Consider the following 16,818-nt stretch of genomic DNA (forward strand, 5'->3'; position numbering starts at 1 on the left):
ACAACAAGGTGAAAGATTATAGAACGTCTCTGTTGGTGCTCAGAAGTCTTTTACAAGAGACTTTGCATTTGACAGGAGTCTTATGTAGGCCTGAAGGGGGCAACCTGATCTAGCCTCCTCTGAATTAAATTATGGAACTCATCACCACTTTTTTTTAATGGGGGGGGATAAGATGTGGAAGATGAACAGCAGCTTCAGAAACAAGATTAGCCAGGCAGATAAGTGACACACAGGCGGGTTGACACAGCAGCCCAATGGATGCTCTGTGTTTGGAGTTAAGATATTGCCAATGTCAAGAGGCTGGGGACAAGTGACAGAGGAAGCCCATTGTCTTTATGCCTTTCTTGCGAACCTCCACAGAGGCATCTAGTTGACCACCGCTGGAACCAGAGTGCAAGATGAGATAGGCCTTCAGCTTGATCCAGCTAAATTGTCTTTACATTCTTAAAACCTAGAAGTAGAATCAGGATCTTGCTTCCTATTGCTAGAAACTTGGGGGTGGGGGTGAAAGGGAATGTTGCAAATGCAGAAGCATTGCTTGAATATTTCTGGGCCAGAATTTTGAATAGCTGCTCTTAACAACGAGGACCTACGGGGTTTGGCATCTCACTGCCGCACTGCATCATTGGCTCACAAGGCAACCTGATGAATGCCCTCTTCTCTTCTTACTACTTTCTGACAACCCCAAAGCTCCTCTCTTCTGTTCACTCACTTCCCCTGACCTTGCTTGCCGATAAGTACTGCAGTGACAGTGAACATTCGGAAGACTACAAGCCCCGCTGCCCCAACCTTTCTTCATGATACTTTCCCCTGGATAGCGCTGCAACTGGGCTCTGGGGCAGCGAAAGAAAACTAAAATGGGAAAGGCTGCTGAAGATCTCTAGTCTAACATCCTGTCAGGGACTGGTCAGAGGAGGAAGAATGGTGGAGACCTCCTCCCCATCCTGAACCTTCCAGGGAGGAAGAAGAGGAAGACAGTATAGATTTTCAACAGGGGGGTTGTGGGAGGTCACAGCTCAGAGGCAGATGAGGAGGAAAGCTGAGAAATAATGGGAGAGCTGGTTGACATGTCACTAGAAAGCATTGCAGACCCACCATCTACCAGAACCCAGCGAGCCTTAAAAGTAGGAGAGCAAAGAGCTCGAAGACAGAGGGCACTTAGCGGCAACCGTAGAGGAGATGGCGACGAATGAGGAAGTGGAAGAGATTGGGATGTGTGAAGATTCACTTGGGACAACACCATTATCCAAGAGGCTGGGTTCTATAGCCTCTCTCTGTAAAGTTTGGAATAAAGGACTGTAAAAACAAACTTTTCCTTGTCTTCCTGAGCAACCACTGCCGGGAGCCACTGACAGCATCCTGACACACACACACAGGTGGTAGAGGAAACAAAGAATTAGAAAGCAACTGCTTTCTAAAGATAAGTCGTGTTGTTTGCTTGTGGGTTGTGATTGTCGCACAACAACCTACTCCCTTGATGGCTCATCTGCAGGTAAGACTTTTCATCCTGACTACAGTCGCTGTCATGAGGGTGTTTGGAGGGAGTTGTCATGGCGTGATGAATGAGAATCAGCCTACAGGCCTGCGTACATGAATGTGTGGCAATTCAGCGCCACATAAAAGGTCAGAAAATATCTTTGTTCTAATATAGACACTGGTGCCAGCACACTGCAAGGAAGCAAATTTCAATATGCTATTTTCTGAAACAGCCAGGTGGTCGTCTTCTACTCAACCTTTCCTGTGCTACCAATGCTACCAATTTATGAATTTGAACGAATATGTCTTAACACATGTTACAATAGTCCAGCACAAGTATTTTAAGGTTAGGGTTCCAAGCTCAGCCACCAGAACAGTTTAAATGAAACGAAAACATGGCTCATTGTATTCAGTAAACATCTGGCACTTTTTATAAGAGGGAAGAGAGGAAAATCTTAAAAGATGCTGTGAAAAATATAGCCGAAGTTTGCTTTTACTTAATTGTAAGGGCTGCTTCACTAGGTTAGGCTTAGTGTTTAATCAGCCTTGTCTAAAGGACTGCAATCGGGCACATGTGGTATAACTGCTTGATGATTTCTGGCAGAGGCCATATATCCTCACAGTATTTTACCTTCACCATAGTTTGCATCTCTCAAAAATCAAGCCTTTAAAACAAACAAACAAACAAACCCCCAAACCTATTTTCAAAGCAACAATAAATACTCAGGCCTCAGAAGCAAGGACTTCCCCCAAGCCTGCTACTTAATTACAGTTTATAGACTAGATTGGTCTAGTATCCGTTTTCTTTCAAGTATTTCTTTGTTGTTTATTAGTACGACAGCAGCACCTTATTGCACTTTGTTCTAGAAATATCCTTTCTTAGTGTTGTATGGGAATCAATTCCATCCAGGGCATTTCACTGACCTGAACCCTGGCAAAATCACTTTTCCTTTCCGGTACAGATCTTCCTGGAAGCCTCTGTTCATCCTCTGCACCAGCAGTTTCTCATAAAGCAGTGGGTGGTAAGCCCCCAAGGTACAAGCCGCATCATAGTAGAGTTCATGGTAGTGGCAGAGATCGGTCTGCCGGACTGAAGGAATGTATTCGTATACGTGGACTTCGCTGCACATGGACATCATGATGAGAATCCCTGAAAACAGAGAAATGTTTACCCTATTTAAAAATGCCAGAATAAGTTTCCAAACTTGGTTTTTCTTTTTAATTACTGCACATACAAAAACCAAGTCAAGTTCTGTTTGCGGTAGTGCTGCATCAATATATTTTCTTTGGACAAAGGGCTGTTGAGTGGGTTCTGCCTGCCACCTGGTGACCAAGAACAGCAAATGCACCAGTAGTATCAAGAAAACAGGAGTTGATCCATTGCCATTGACCTCAGCCAAATTCCTGTTCCCTTTCTCATAGCTGCTCTGTTCTTGTGAGTTTTTGTGCTGCCCCTGTGAATTACTTCCATCCTTCATTTTTCTCTCCTCCTCCCGTTTAAAAAAATAATAATGGTGAAGGGGTACAGAGAGCTGTTGTTTCTCCTTTCAAGCTGTATCTTTCCCTTGTTTTCTCCCCCTTTATTTTGCTACTGCTTTCCCTCCCTCCTGTCATAGCGTTGGAAGGAGCCCCAAGAGTCATCTAGTCCGACCCCCTGCAACGCAGGAATCTGGGTGTTACTGTGCCACATGTTTTGTTAGCCTTTCTTAGGGCTTCTGCCTCAATGGACAAAGATACTCCTGCCTCAATGGACAAAGATACTCCCTACTTATTCTTTGGTTGGGCAAGCCCCGAGCTCTCAGTCCCACCACCCACCAGTTTCTGCTAAACTTCACAAGTCCTCCGGGGGGGGCCAGATAAGCCCCCTCCGCTATGGCGTTTAACCCCCCCCCCCCGGTCTTCTCTTAAGACCCACATGTGAGCAGGACTCCAAGCTAAAGATGCGGAAAGCAGCAGCCGCGGTGGACCTGCCTCTCTTCCCTGCAACAGCACCGTGGTCCTCCGGCATTGCCCACCATGAGGCACGATAACCAAGCCTGTCAGTGACTTGTATGACATCCTGTCAGCTCCAGGGTCAATTTGCCCAAGATGAGGAGCAGCTCTCAGAAGGTGATTTGCAGGTTAGAGCCAACGTAGCAAAATGCTAACCAATGCTATTATGTCTGGCTGTATTACGTTTAACTTGGCCTTCCTTCCTATTAAAGTCAAGGAGGCTCAATTCTGCCCAGTGGGGTCAGCATTAGGCCTGGGCTATATATCGATATACCGTATTGGCTCGAATATAAGCCGCACCTTTTTTTCCCCAAATTCCGACCGTGAAAAGTTAAAGTGCAGCTTATATTCATGATCTTACAAAAATTATCCAGTATGCAGCCAGGAGTGCGGGGCAAACATCGCTAGTGCCCGCCCCACACGTAGTCCCCCATCCTCTCCCCCAAGGCCAGGAAGGGAGAAAGCAAGGAAGGGAGTGGCATATTTGCGTATTGTCTTTTTTCTCCCCCTCCCCCATGACTTTTAAATGTGTGGCTTATATTCAGGTACGGCTTACATCCGAGCCAATAAAGTACATTGTGCTCTGGCCCTCAAACTAAGGGAGGAACGAACTGTGCGGCGACGGAGCTGATGCAGCGCGTTCTTCAAAGGCTCTAAAGGTTTGGGAAAGGTTGGGGGTTTTGGATTGCTATATAAACAGCAGAATCCGAATCTTCACTTAACTTTTTAAATGCACGAATCTTTATCATAATTCGTAACCTGAAAATTGCAGCTTAGCAATATGAAACCGGCTGGGGTTTTTTTTTGTTTTTTTTTGTCTCTCCCCACCTTCCCAGTTCTACAAATGCTTTCTGATGCTTTTCCACTGCCAACCTGCTTCAGCAGCTGACGGAGAAACCATCTTCCAGTCGAAGGTCACAGTCATCCAACTGAACCAGAAGGCAGAAGATGGAGCCGCTAACCAAGCACTTCCCCAAACGGACGAAAAAATGGACCACCTCCTGAGCCCAGAGTCAAGCCCAGAGCCTGTTTCAGACAGCCCGCCACAGATGTCCAAGGAAAATTCATTCTCGTGAACGAGTACAAGCTGTTGCCTAATCCATCTATATCATATATGTTACAGTTTTATTGCTAGCGTGCTTTGTTTTCCCCTAAGGAATCTGCTGTGTGTTAAGCAGGAACAAAACGTGTTAACTGTTTCTAACTCTGAATCAAGTAGGAATTATGTGATTATAGCACCAAGAAAAGAAAAGAAAAAAATAATGGTGCTCTAGATATGAAAGGGAATAATGTAATGGGGTAGCTGCTTGAAGTTAATGGTAGATACCTCATTCTGTTGAGGTTAGCTCCCTCCGCCTCAGCTTCACAAAAATCTCATTCTGGATCTTTGTAACCCGATAAGCACTGACCGCTAGAATAGTTTTCAAATGTGAGCCACAGTACTAACTGGTTTTTAAAAGAGTAGTAAATATGCACTAGCTCACACATCTGCTGGCTCATATTGAGGCTGGTAATAAACTTTAAATATTCTGATTCACTTTCACAGTACAATATGTAGATCTCCCTTCTCAAGCAAGTACAGTGATTTAGTATCAGTCAGATTTGGAGGGCGCAGGGTTATAAGGAACATAATTATTGTTATTAAATGATGATGGGACAGCGACTTCATTTTAGGCAATATATGCGCACCAAGAGATAGCTGAGTCGGTTGAGCTTGAGACTCTTAATCACAGGGTTGTGGGTTCGAGCCCCACGTTGGGCAAGAGATTCCCGCATGGGGTCGGACTAGACGACCCCCACGGTCCCTTCGGAATCTACATGTGAAGAGGCCACATGTACAAATAACCTACATATTTATGGTTTTAACTTAAAAAAAAAAACATATTGGCCCCAGGTTAGAAATCTACAGCTGTAACAGGAAACTTCATTTTAATTACTGTTTTGAGTTATCCCTACCCAGTATGTACTTGCTACTGCTTTTGTATAGCACACACCCATGCCTAAGATGTCAACACAGACAACACTTTCCTCAGCCCTTGCTCATCGTTAGGTACCTGATGTGAATCTGTTTCCCACTTTCCCCTGCCTTATAGTATTTCCCTGCCCTATGTATTTCTTAAAGGTGAAACAATGAAGGCACAAATGCAGACAATTCCAACAAGAAAGAAAAGTGGGAGGCGTCTAAAGAAACCGGTGCGGCTGCATAAAGAGCTTACAGATGAGGTGAGATTTAAGGAGGGCGTGTATTAAGAAATGAAAGAAAGGGAAATCATGAAGGAAGAGTATACACACGTAGCCAACAGTTGCAGGGGGAATGTCTGGGGTGGGGCAAAGCCCAGAAAGAAGCTCAGGCTTGGAAAAAAGGTTAAAAATAATTATAAAGATTTTTTTCGGCTATGTTCAAAGCAAGAGGAGGAATATGCAAGTAGTAGGTTCTCTACAGTGCCCAGCCTGGCAATAGCAGAATGAATGATGCAAGAAGGAAGCTTCAGCCCAAAATAGGAAAAGAGGTTGTAAGGGAACACCTACTTACTTTAAATGAATTCAAATCTCCAGGGCCCAATGAGCTACACCCAAGGGTACTAAAGGAGCTTATGAATGTAATCTCAGAGCCTTTGTCTATAATCTTTGAGAACAGGTGAGGTCCCTGCAGAATGGAGGCGGACAAATGTAGTCTCCATCTTCAAAAAGGGCAAAAGAAGAAGATCCAAGTAACTACTGAGTGATCAGTTGGACGTGTTTTATAGAATCATAAAACTGTAGAGTTGGAAATGACCACAAATCCAATCTAGTCCAACTCCCTGCAATGCATAAATCTTTTGCCCAATGTTGGGTTTGAACCTGTGACCCTGAGATTTAAGAGTCTCATGCTCTACTGAACTATCCCAGCAGTTTAGCCTGGAAAAGAGGAGACCGAGAGGAGATTGTGATAACCATCTTCAAATATCTTTGGGCTGTCACATGGAAGACAGAGCAAGCTTGTTTTCTTGTGCTTGGGAAGAGAAGGACCCAAAGTTCAAGTTACAAGAAAGGATATTCTGACTAAACACCAGGAAAAACTTTCTAACAGCAAGAGCTGTTCAACAGTGGAACGGACTCCCTTGAAAGGTGGTGGACTCTCCTTCCAGTGTAGACTCTCATACATAGCAATGACAATCCATGCACCATTACACAGAATTATCTTCTACATCAATGTAGGATTTGTCAGCCAAAAACAGTGCAATGTTCAGCTACTTATGTCACAAGCTCTTATCGCACAGCTATGTATTTAGGAATTTTAAACAATGGTTTGAAATTAGCTTAATTGCAGAAGATCAAACTCTTGGGATTTGGGGATTTGTGTTGAAGTTATTTTATCAGAATTAAATAAATGTTTAAGTTCGTTGTATGAATAGAAATATAAATGGATATTAAGGATTCTTAAAAAAGGAAGAAATTTAATTTGTCCTTGGCAATTTTAATCACTCAAGAGCTTTTCAACTTCCAGCATGTATCTTTGTGCAATGCAATTATACTATGTAATTAGCAAGATAATTAAAAAGTCATTTCCAGAAGATTGGGAGTACACAAGAATGTAATTTCATTTACCTTATTGTGCCAACTGTTTAGTATGAAAGAAATAATATATTTTGAAAACTGATCGGGATTCAGCTCAGCTTCTAGTTTAGCAAAAACTCAATTTTGAGAACATTTTGAATGCTGCATATTCTATTAACTAAGCACTAAGAATTCCTGCAAATTTCATTCAAAACTATGGAGTAGCCATAAAACTTCAAGATACATGTATTCAAATGACCACAGCAATATTTGCAAAACCGTAAGTGTTCTGATTCCCATGTTGCAAACTGACCAGAGAAGTCCCCCAATGTAGAATCCTTTCACATTCTCTTCATTGGAGGAAAACAAATCTTTATGCACACCCATTGACATGAATCATAGCTGCTTTTTCCATTGAAATAACACCCCCCCCCCGGTGGACCTACATCTGCAAACATTGGCGATATAATCACAAAAATTACTGATGGTTTCAAAATATCTACTGGTTCTCAGTCCAATACTGGCATGTTTTATTTATAAGTTAAAAAAAGAAGTAAAAACAAGACCACACTAATTTGCCATTTTGCAACAGACCTTTTGTACAAAAATGATGTTCTAAACAGGCTATCACAGACTTGTAGAGTCGGAATGGACCCCGAGGGTAGTCTAGTTCAATCCCCTGCAATGCAGGAATCCCAACTAAATCACCCATGACATATGGCCATCCAACCTCTACTTAAAAACCTCCACGGAAGAGTAGTGCACTACTTCTTGTAGTCTGTTCCACTGTTGAACAGCTCTTACTGTCGGCAAGTTCTTCCTGAGGTTTAGTTGAAACCTTGTAACTTGGATCCATTGGTTCCAGTAGTTTACACCTGGGTTTTCTTCTTTTCCTTGTTTTGAAGACGAGGACAACATTTGCCTGCCTCCAGTCTTCAGGGACCTCACCTGTTCTCCAAGAATTCTCAGAGATTATAGAAAGAGGCTCTGAGATTACATTAGCAAGCGCCTTTAGTACCCTTGGGTGCAGCTCACCAGGCCCTGAAGATTTGAATTCATTTAAAGTGTCTAGGTGTTCCCTTACCACCTCTTTTCCTATGTTAGGCTGCAGCTCCCTCCTTGCATTGTTCTGTTATCCGCCAGGGCACTGCTTTCCTTTTGGGTGAAGACAGAGGCAGAGTAGGTGTTGAGCAATTCTCACTTCTCCCTGTCACCCAATAGCAATTCTCTGTCTTCTCCATACTGCCCCCTTCTCTGAGCATGCACACAGTGAAACATCCTTGGAGCACATAGCTCATTCCCTAATTCCTAGAAGAGAGAGTAGCCCTGAAAGTTTTCAGATCTTGATACTTTCTAAGCTTATTTGAGGAGAGCATTTTTGTGGGTGTGTATGTGTGCGCGCACACACTTGCTAATAAAAGTTTGTTAGCATCATCTGTATCTTGGTTCCCACGACTGATTCAAACACTATTCCATCTAAGTCCATTACGTGTGCATTAAATTAACGTTTATACTATGCCACCTGACTACAGCTCTGTTTTAAGTATGGCTTGCAATTCTCAAGCCTACACCTGCTTCTGGTGCTTAAATCTATTTTCATATCTATGTGGGGTTTTCTCTCTCTCTCTCTCTCTCTCTCTCTCTGTGTGTGTGTACACAGCAGTGTTACATAGCTATTTCATAATAGTATTGCTTGTTCCATCATGGCAGTTCTTGCACAAACGGGGAGCAGATATAGTGCTACCAAGAAGCTCTGTTGCATTTTTGTTATGTCATGTTTCCTCTGGAACCCTTTAACAGGAATTCAATAAAATATTTTGTGCTTAGTTCATGCATATTTTGCTTTCCTAAAGCCAAATTGCTTCCCAGTCCTTCTTAGTCATAACACTTCTAGCAGGTGTTGGGGCAAGCATTATGTTAATTTCTGAGCACTGAGATTGGGTCTGATAAGCTACTAGCAGGCCATACATCAAGCAGAGATGTTAATATGTCAGGCTTGGTGGAAATGCCTGCCTGGCAGATGTTTGTGCAGATGTGAGAAGGATCTTGAGTGGCCTTTGGAGAAATGTCATTGCAGTACAGATGCAGATTCTCCTATTTTCAAACTGAGTTCATATTTACTTTAAAATACATGCTGCAGTGATAACTTACGGCAAAGCTAGAAAACTGAAAGAGTGAAAGCACTGAAACATTCGTTAGTTAAGAGGCTTACCAACAGACGGATTGACTAGCACAAAATCTAGTGACTTGAAAGCCAGTTCACACATGTATGTTCACCACTTATTGATCGTAATATCAGGTCAATGTGAGTGTATTTGTGTGATAATGAATTGCACATATAAAGTAGCTTTCTTTACCAATTAGCCGCCGCAGAGAGAACATCTCTCTCTCTCTCTCTCTCTCTCTCTCTCTCTCTTGTATCGGCTGTCAAAACGAATACTTCTAAAAGTTATGAGAGATCAAAAGGTGAACACGCAAACAGTATTTGGTCCTAAATTCCAAACAGAGGAAAAAGCGGCTGCCAAAGCTTATTTTGAGTTTGCACTTCCATTAGCAACCATTTAACATAAGGCTCAAACACAGAATCTGTTCCTTAACAAAACAGAAGGATGGGAAACATCGACCTATTTCAAACACATTTCGCTAAAAAAAGAAAAGAAAAATCACTTTGTTTTTATAAACTGCCTTAAAAACTTTATGCTGCAGGGTAGCATACAAATGCCAAAAAGATGTACACTTGAGCAAATCTGGATCGATGAACCATGGGAGTAAAATGGAGAAGGGAACAGGGTATGGACCGTGTTGCTGCAAAGTGAGTCGTCCTCATCAGCGCTTAAAAAAAAAATAGATGGGGAAGCGGAAGCATTTTGGAGTGTTTCACACAGTAAGACTTTGCGAATGAGCTCCATGGCTTTATGAGAGCACATCTGTGCGGGATGTAACTTGGGCATCTGGTGATACATTAGTCCTCCTCTGGCTCTACACACTTCACAGACTCTGGGCGTGTGGACAAACAAGTAAAGAGTGCACAGAAGCATATCGTTCCTCATTCCTCCTTGTCACCTCCTAGCCACCTGAAAAGCTTCTCCTCAAAACCTATCCCTGTTTTATAATAAGAGATGTGGCCAGCTCCCACAATCCCAATGTTTCCGGTATTGGCAGCTATGGACTGCTTTCTGTTTTCAAGTCTAGGATGTAGGTATTAGCATTTCTGGGCCTGACTAGAGATAAGCACGGTGTCCACTTAGTGTCACATGCCTTGCAATTCAAACTGAGTTTTGCTATCTAGACCACGGTTGTGAGCTATCCATTTAATTAGGACATGGGCTGAACTTTTTTATTATTTCAGCAAATCAGCATCCACAATAAATAATGATTCCCAACCCCACCCACTTTAACAAAAAAGCAATTTCAAGCGCATTTGAAAATAGGTCAGTTTTAACATGCTTCCGTGTGTGTGTGTGTGTATTTATGTATGTATGTATATAAAATTGAAAATAAAGGCCTGTTGCATTATGACAAGTCCTCATTTATTTCATTCATTTATGCTGAAATTTGCCACTGAGAATATTTGTTCGTAAATGTAAGGTTTTGGTATTGCAAATAATCCAGCAGGATCTTCTCTAATTTACATCCCTTGGCATTCACAACATCAGTTATTCCAGTCTGTCAGCATTAGCTTGAATCAGCAATCTTCTGTGAGATTTGGTGATGTATAGTCACGCTGAAAAATTCATCCCTTAAACATTTATGCTGACTGATAGCATCAGAAGCTGATCTATGACTCTGCCCTCTACACTCATCTCTCAAATAAACAGTTATACAATTTCCACTTTCAAGTGCATTACATGGCTATCTGGTTATTGATGTGGTGTATGTTTCATATTCAGTGGTGACATGAGCATCGAATGTTTGCTTTCAGTTTTTACCTTTATTTTTTCGTTAAGTCTGGTTCCTGCGTCTATCTCCCTTTTATACTCAACTCTCCATCCAGCTAGGGATCTGCATCGGGGCAGATACAACTGTTGTGTGCTTGCTTGTCTTATCCAATACAGCTGCCCCAGTTAAGATATTCCAAATATTACCACTCAACTGTTTTGGATGAGGAATTGGGGGAACAGCTAGGTTTTAGTTCCTCTATGCTTAACAGCATTATCTGATTAGAGCTACTTGTGCACTGCTCTACCATGTAGATTTGGATCAGGGCCAGAGAGTTGTAAAAAGAATCTGCAGTTCAGAGCCAAGAGCTAGGAAAAGTAGGTGTGCAAAAGCCATTATGTGTTCTTATCATAGGTTTGCTTTTTGTTCCTCTGAATATGGCTTGTATATTCAAAGTGTCCTGTTGGCCTTTTGTTGCACCTATCACTGTAGTGGCCCTGATGTCAGATGAGGTCACAAGTCACAATTTCACCTTGCTGTGCCAACACATTCCATTCATACCCCAATTATGTTCAACTGAACCCAAGCAAGTCCTAGCCATACCTGCACGATTTCAGACAATGCACAGTTCCCTCTGATCAGTGTTTCACATTCCGAACACACGAGACATTTTCAAGGCATCGGTACAGTACAGGTCATAAAATGAACACTGTTTTGTAACTCCAGCTCCACAAAGAACCTGCTGCTGGAATATTGGTTATAGTAGTAGACTTTGACCTGGTTAAAATGATGCCTTCTGTGTCTACTGCTTATATAAATTTTGGAGTATACTTTAGTAATAAATTGTTTTAGACAAAACCTTTGTTTCTCCCAAGTCCTGCAGATACACAATCCTGGAAAGTTCATAAGACATGTGTGCTTAATAGTATATATGGTACTTATTTGTTAAACGGCATGTCTTCTTCCATCCATCTCCAAATTAAATTTCATTACCACCACAGTCAAGCCACACATGCTAAACTTCAGCATATACTCTACAGACACAGCTAATGAAGAAATCTACCGATAAGCACACCTACCAATGAAACCTGAAGAAGGAGGGTTGGGTTGAATCTTTTCCTTGGTGTTCTCCTGAATGATATCCCAGAGCTGCCATATAAATTTGGGATGGAGAATGTAAAATGGCTGTTTAGGATTCCTCCTGCGATGCAGTGCATAGGGAGTAAACAAGTTGTAGTCTGGCTGCTTAAACCACTGGTAGGAGAAAACAAAAAACAAACAAAAAACCAGGCATTTTCTAGGGAGTGCTAAACACATACCCACCTACATCTAAAGCATCACATTTGTCAGCTCCCTGTGGATTTAAAAACACACCTTCAAAGCATAGAAGGAAGCAGGTATGGATTTTTGCAACTCTTACTAGCATGTGTGTTAGGGTGCCCTGATGTCGCAGACAGTTTAGATAGATTAGCAGAACTGATAACAGTTTTCAATGCCTGCCAATCAATCCCAACAAATATCTGGGCATGATCTACAATTGACTTTTAGATGACAAAGAACTGGGCTTTGCCACTAAGGTAGGTGCAGCCAACCTGCATTCCTCCGGATGTTGCTGAACTCCAACTCCCACCAGCCCTTGTTAGCATACCCAGGAGCTGGAGATGATGGGAGTTGCAGTTCAACAACACCCACAAGGCCCCAAGTTACCAACCTCTTCTCTGGGAAGAATTAGATCTCAGCAGACAAAACTCCAAATCTTATGTGAAGCTTCCCCATGGTAAACAAAAGCTGGGAGAACCATCAGGCAGCTCTCGGAATGAGAATGTTCTGCTATATGGTGCAACCTAGCCAATGTGTCCCCCTGCTATGCGACGGCAGGTAAAAGGGAGTTAACTCTCTAGGGTGGGTTTAGACCAGTTGTGGGCAGGACTGTACCATGCTTAGTCCATGCTCTGGGTACAGGTCTTTCTGTTGGATGTCACAAGAACTATGCTGGGCACATTGGATCAAAGATGATATACACTCTTGTGCAAATTAATGGAAACAAAGCGTGTTTTCTATCTTACTCGTAATCCTGTACTCAAAACAAACACGAAAAGCCAGTTGATCATTATGGTGTTGGAAGCCTGCAGCCAATGGAAGGAATGATGTGCTCGCCGCAATATATTGAGGTTCTACGAAAGAGAGTTATTCCAGAGCTGGAAAAGAGGTATCATGATGGTACTGGGATATTGCAGCAGGACCTAGCCCCCTGTCACATATCAAAAGTGGTGAAGAAATTCACGCCAGAGCAGCAAATACAGGTACTTGATTGGCCAGGGAATTCCCCGGACGTAAATCCCATTGAGAATTTGTGGGCCAAATGCAAAAGTCACCTCTGTGCTGTTGACTGTATGACTATGGAGAATCTCATTCAGGCGCTGATTCAAGTGTGGTACAGGGATCCGAAAACCAACAGTGGCTGTTCGAAACTAGTAGACTCCATGCCAAACTGTGTTCAAATGCTGCTTAAAAATAGCAGAGGTCATATCCGTTACTAATGTACGTATATGTGAGTATTGTACATGTAGATGTGAGTTTTGTACAATAATCTACATTGTTTCAATTAATTTGCACAAGGGTGTAGTAGACTTGCAGGTAGTGTGGGATGATACATACAGGAATTGTGCTGCAGCATTTTACTCCCAGCTAGGACAGGACCCCCCCCTTTTGCTTTCCATAACTCTGTGTGCAGGCCCCACACCCCACCCACACAAGAAGAAAAAAGCCCAAGTGCAACACAGTTACTCCAGATTTCTTTGCATGTTTACAACTCCCGCAAGTTGTTTGCATTATTTAAATTCCTGCAAACTTAACTTTTCATATGGTGGCAGCACTTGAGCTACAGAAATGAATTTTGGTAGAGAGAAGAGAAGGAAAATAATCACAGGGGTCAGGCACTTAGATCAGGATGACTGAGTTAACAAGTACCAGGTGATGTGGGGACAGGGAGGTGGAAGGACTTGAAGGTGCTACGAGGAAGGAAGGTTGTGCATGTGCAAGGCCATGGTAACAGGAAAAACCTGCAGACACTGGTCAAGTAGCTCAAGTGGTAGATCATCTGTTTTGCATGCCAAAGGCCCCCAACATCTCCAGTCAGGCCAAGGAATGTCCCCTGCCTGAAACCCTGGAGAGATGCTGCCAGTCAGTTCAAGCAATGCTGAGCTAGATAGACAAATGATCTGACTCGGTGATAAAATAATAATAATAATAATAATAATAATAATAATAATAATAATAATAATACTTTTATTAATTATATCCCACCCATCTGGCTGGGTTTCCCTAGCCACTCTGGGCGGCTATAAGGCAGTTTCCTGTGTCCTGTGCAGTAAGACGGCTCCCTCTAGTGTCAAGAGATGAAATATTCATAATAAAGCTGGCAATTTTTTTAATTCCACAATAAATTTTAAACACACACACTCTCTCCGTGTGGGTGTGGGTGTGTTACTCTCTGCTCCCCTGTAAACTGCAGAAATTATAGCAATACATTCTGCTGCTCCCATGTATAATATCAACCGGCATATTATATCCAAAAAGCTGTGGAGAAGAATAAAATGGGCAGCAGGAGAGTTAGGTGGAAATGGTGAGAGAGGGATTGACAGGCAGGGAGCGTCTGTTGTGAAGAGACAGTTAAGGGAGCCGATTAAAAGGGAGCAGGAATTACCTGCTAGTCAAGATTGCAGGTGGAAAAAGAAGGCAGATATGTTGAGCACATTTATTAGGTTATTTCCCATTCTTTACTGCTTGTCCCATAGTTAAGCTCCTAAAATGACAACACAACACACAAATACTTAATGTGCTCTGATTAGGGTGGATTACATGGTAACGGATCTCTCATCTAGACACGGGGTAGGAATTTGGTTTGCTTCAGTTCGGAAGCAAAACCATTTTTAGATTTACTGTCCTGGCGCAAGTCAGTGAGAGCAGAGCTAAACAGTATCACAGCAGCCTCTCCTCTGTAGTACTTCCTAGTTTTAGGCTTCCTGCGATGGGAAATCTGTGACCTGGAAACACTCTCACAGTTTGAAAAAAGGGTATTTTTGAACCTAGCTGCTTTTAAATGAGGAGGTTGCAACGGGTGCTGAACTCATCCTGGCTGCTGACTTACCACAGTCAGATCTGCAGAATATGGTGCAGGATCCCAAGCGACTAGAGTAACATCTTTATATAAGGGGTTGTCAGTGAACTGGTGCTTAGGATTGGTAAGTATCTGCAAAATACAAAACACACGTATTTAAAACATTTCCAAATGATTATGAAAAATCCTCATAAGATCAAGAGATGGCACTACCTCTCAACATACTACCCCCCTTAAAAAACACCCTCATCCTTTTTTTGGGGGGTTGGGGTGTATAACTTGGGGGAAGTTCTGAGGACTGGACAGAGGAGCCTAAAGGGCCACATTCAGCCCTGGGTCTAAAATTCTCCATCCCTGCACTGTAGGGTTGCCATATTTTGAAGAGCAAAAAAAAGCGGATGCTATGACAGCACTCATTTTAAATTCCCCTACTATATGTAGGCTGTCGGAGCTGTGATATATTGCTGAGGGGGGCAAGAGAAGAGAAGAAGAAAGCAATTTCTGTCCAGGTGGTTTTTGTTAAATTTGCCCAAATGTCTCTGGCTATACTTTCGTGATGACATAGAGTGGTAGGCATGGAACATGTGTTCTGCTGTGCACATCATGCACCCACCCCACGTAAAAGAATTATTGGATTGACGGACTGTAAGACACAGGTTGTTGTTATCCTCAATTCAAAGATAAGGAAACGAAAAGTCAAAATACTGTCCTTACGAATATACCTTCATTTTGAAAATAAACATACAATCTGTCCACCACAAGAGGGCACTGCATATACACACACACACACACACAGTGGTACCTCGGTTTTTGAGCATCTCGGAAGCTGAACATTTCGGTTTTCGAACGCCGAAAGACCGGAAGTAATTGCCTCGGAAGTCGAATGGCTTCTGCTGTGTTTTCCCCCAATTTTCTCCATTGACTTTGAGGTAAGCCCTTTCTGTCTTGGTTGTCAAACATTTCGGAAGTCGAATGGTCTTCCAGAACGGATCACGTTTGACAACCGAGGTACCACTGTATATACATGTATATAGATGGACAGATTGTGTGTGTGTTTTGTTTCCTTCAGTATAGTCATGCAACTTTGTCAAACACTGCATCTATATTGTTTCCACCTCCCACGCCTTGCTTATTTGTTGTCGTTCTTTTGCAGTATCAACCACCTCAGTTGAACATGTTATCACCATAACTGTGCAACATTACTGCAGCTCTTTTGTAGACTGTAGACTGTTTCAGCTTATATTAATGATGCATTTTTAGGTAGCTGTGACCTGCCCTGGGAAGGACAGTAAGAACAAACAAACAAACAAACATTGTTTCGTATAAAACTACAAAAAAAAGAATTAGGAGAGGCTTAGACTAAGAGTTTGCAAATGTTTTTCTTAACAGACCACTTGAACATTTCCGAGGGTCTTGGCGGACCACTTAATGATTTGTCTCCCTGTTATAGCAATTGCAATAACAGGACCATAGATTTGAATCACGAGGGTCATTGAGTCCAACCTCCCTGCAAGGAAAGAATCTTTTACCCAACGTGGGGCTTGAACCCATGGCCACCCTGAGAGGAAGAGTCTCATGCATTGCCAGAGGAACTAGCAAGATACTGTATGGCAGGGGTGGCCAACTCCTAAGAGAATGTAATCTACTCACAGAGTTAAAAACTGGCAGTGATCTACCCACTTTTTTGGGGTTCAGGTCAAAGTTGTTGAGCCTTTTTTAAGAAGGAGGAAGGCCCATTTTTGGGGGGTTCGGGTCAAAGTTGAGTTTTTTCAGGGAGGAGGTAAAATGTCGAGCTTTTTAGGGGAGCCACAGTT

The 16,818-nt window shown here is 42.5% G+C and overlaps 2 protein-coding genes across 3 annotated transcripts in view; one reads left to right on the forward strand and one right to left on the reverse strand.

Annotated features, from left to right (window-relative positions):
- Window positions 1-4,654, forward strand: part of LOC117046005 (opsin-3-like) — a 47,296-nt gene extending 42,642 nt beyond the window's left edge. The window contains exon 5 of the mRNA XM_033147659.1: window positions 4,305-4,654. Within this exon, the coding sequence (XP_033003550.1) occupies window positions 4,305-4,544 (240 nt within the window). The 3' untranslated portion in view covers window positions 4,545-4,654. The remainder of the gene's footprint in view (window positions 1-4,304) is intronic.
- The window catches only part of ST6GAL2 (ST6 beta-galactoside alpha-2,6-sialyltransferase 2), a 70,282-nt gene that overhangs the window by 1,069 nt on the left and 52,395 nt on the right, over window positions 1-16,818 (reverse strand). Inside the window, exons 4-6 of one of the 2 annotated variants that reach the window (XM_033147658.1) lie at window positions 15,035-15,136; window positions 11,964-12,138; window positions 2,401-2,626 (exon numbers count right to left, since the gene is read on the reverse strand). In XM_033147658.1, coding sequence (XP_033003549.1) covers window positions 2,401-2,626; window positions 11,964-12,138; window positions 15,035-15,136 — 503 coding nt within the window. Of the gene's footprint in view, window positions 1-2,138; window positions 2,627-11,963; window positions 12,139-15,034; window positions 15,137-16,818 lie in introns of those variants that run through there. The other variant, XM_033147656.1, reaches the window with a different exon arrangement.

This window comes from Lacerta agilis, chromosome 4, assembly GCF_009819535.1.
Source record: "Lacerta agilis isolate rLacAgi1 chromosome 4, rLacAgi1.pri, whole genome shotgun sequence".
Lineage (NCBI taxonomy): Eukaryota > Metazoa > Chordata > Lepidosauria > Squamata > Lacertidae > Lacerta > Lacerta agilis.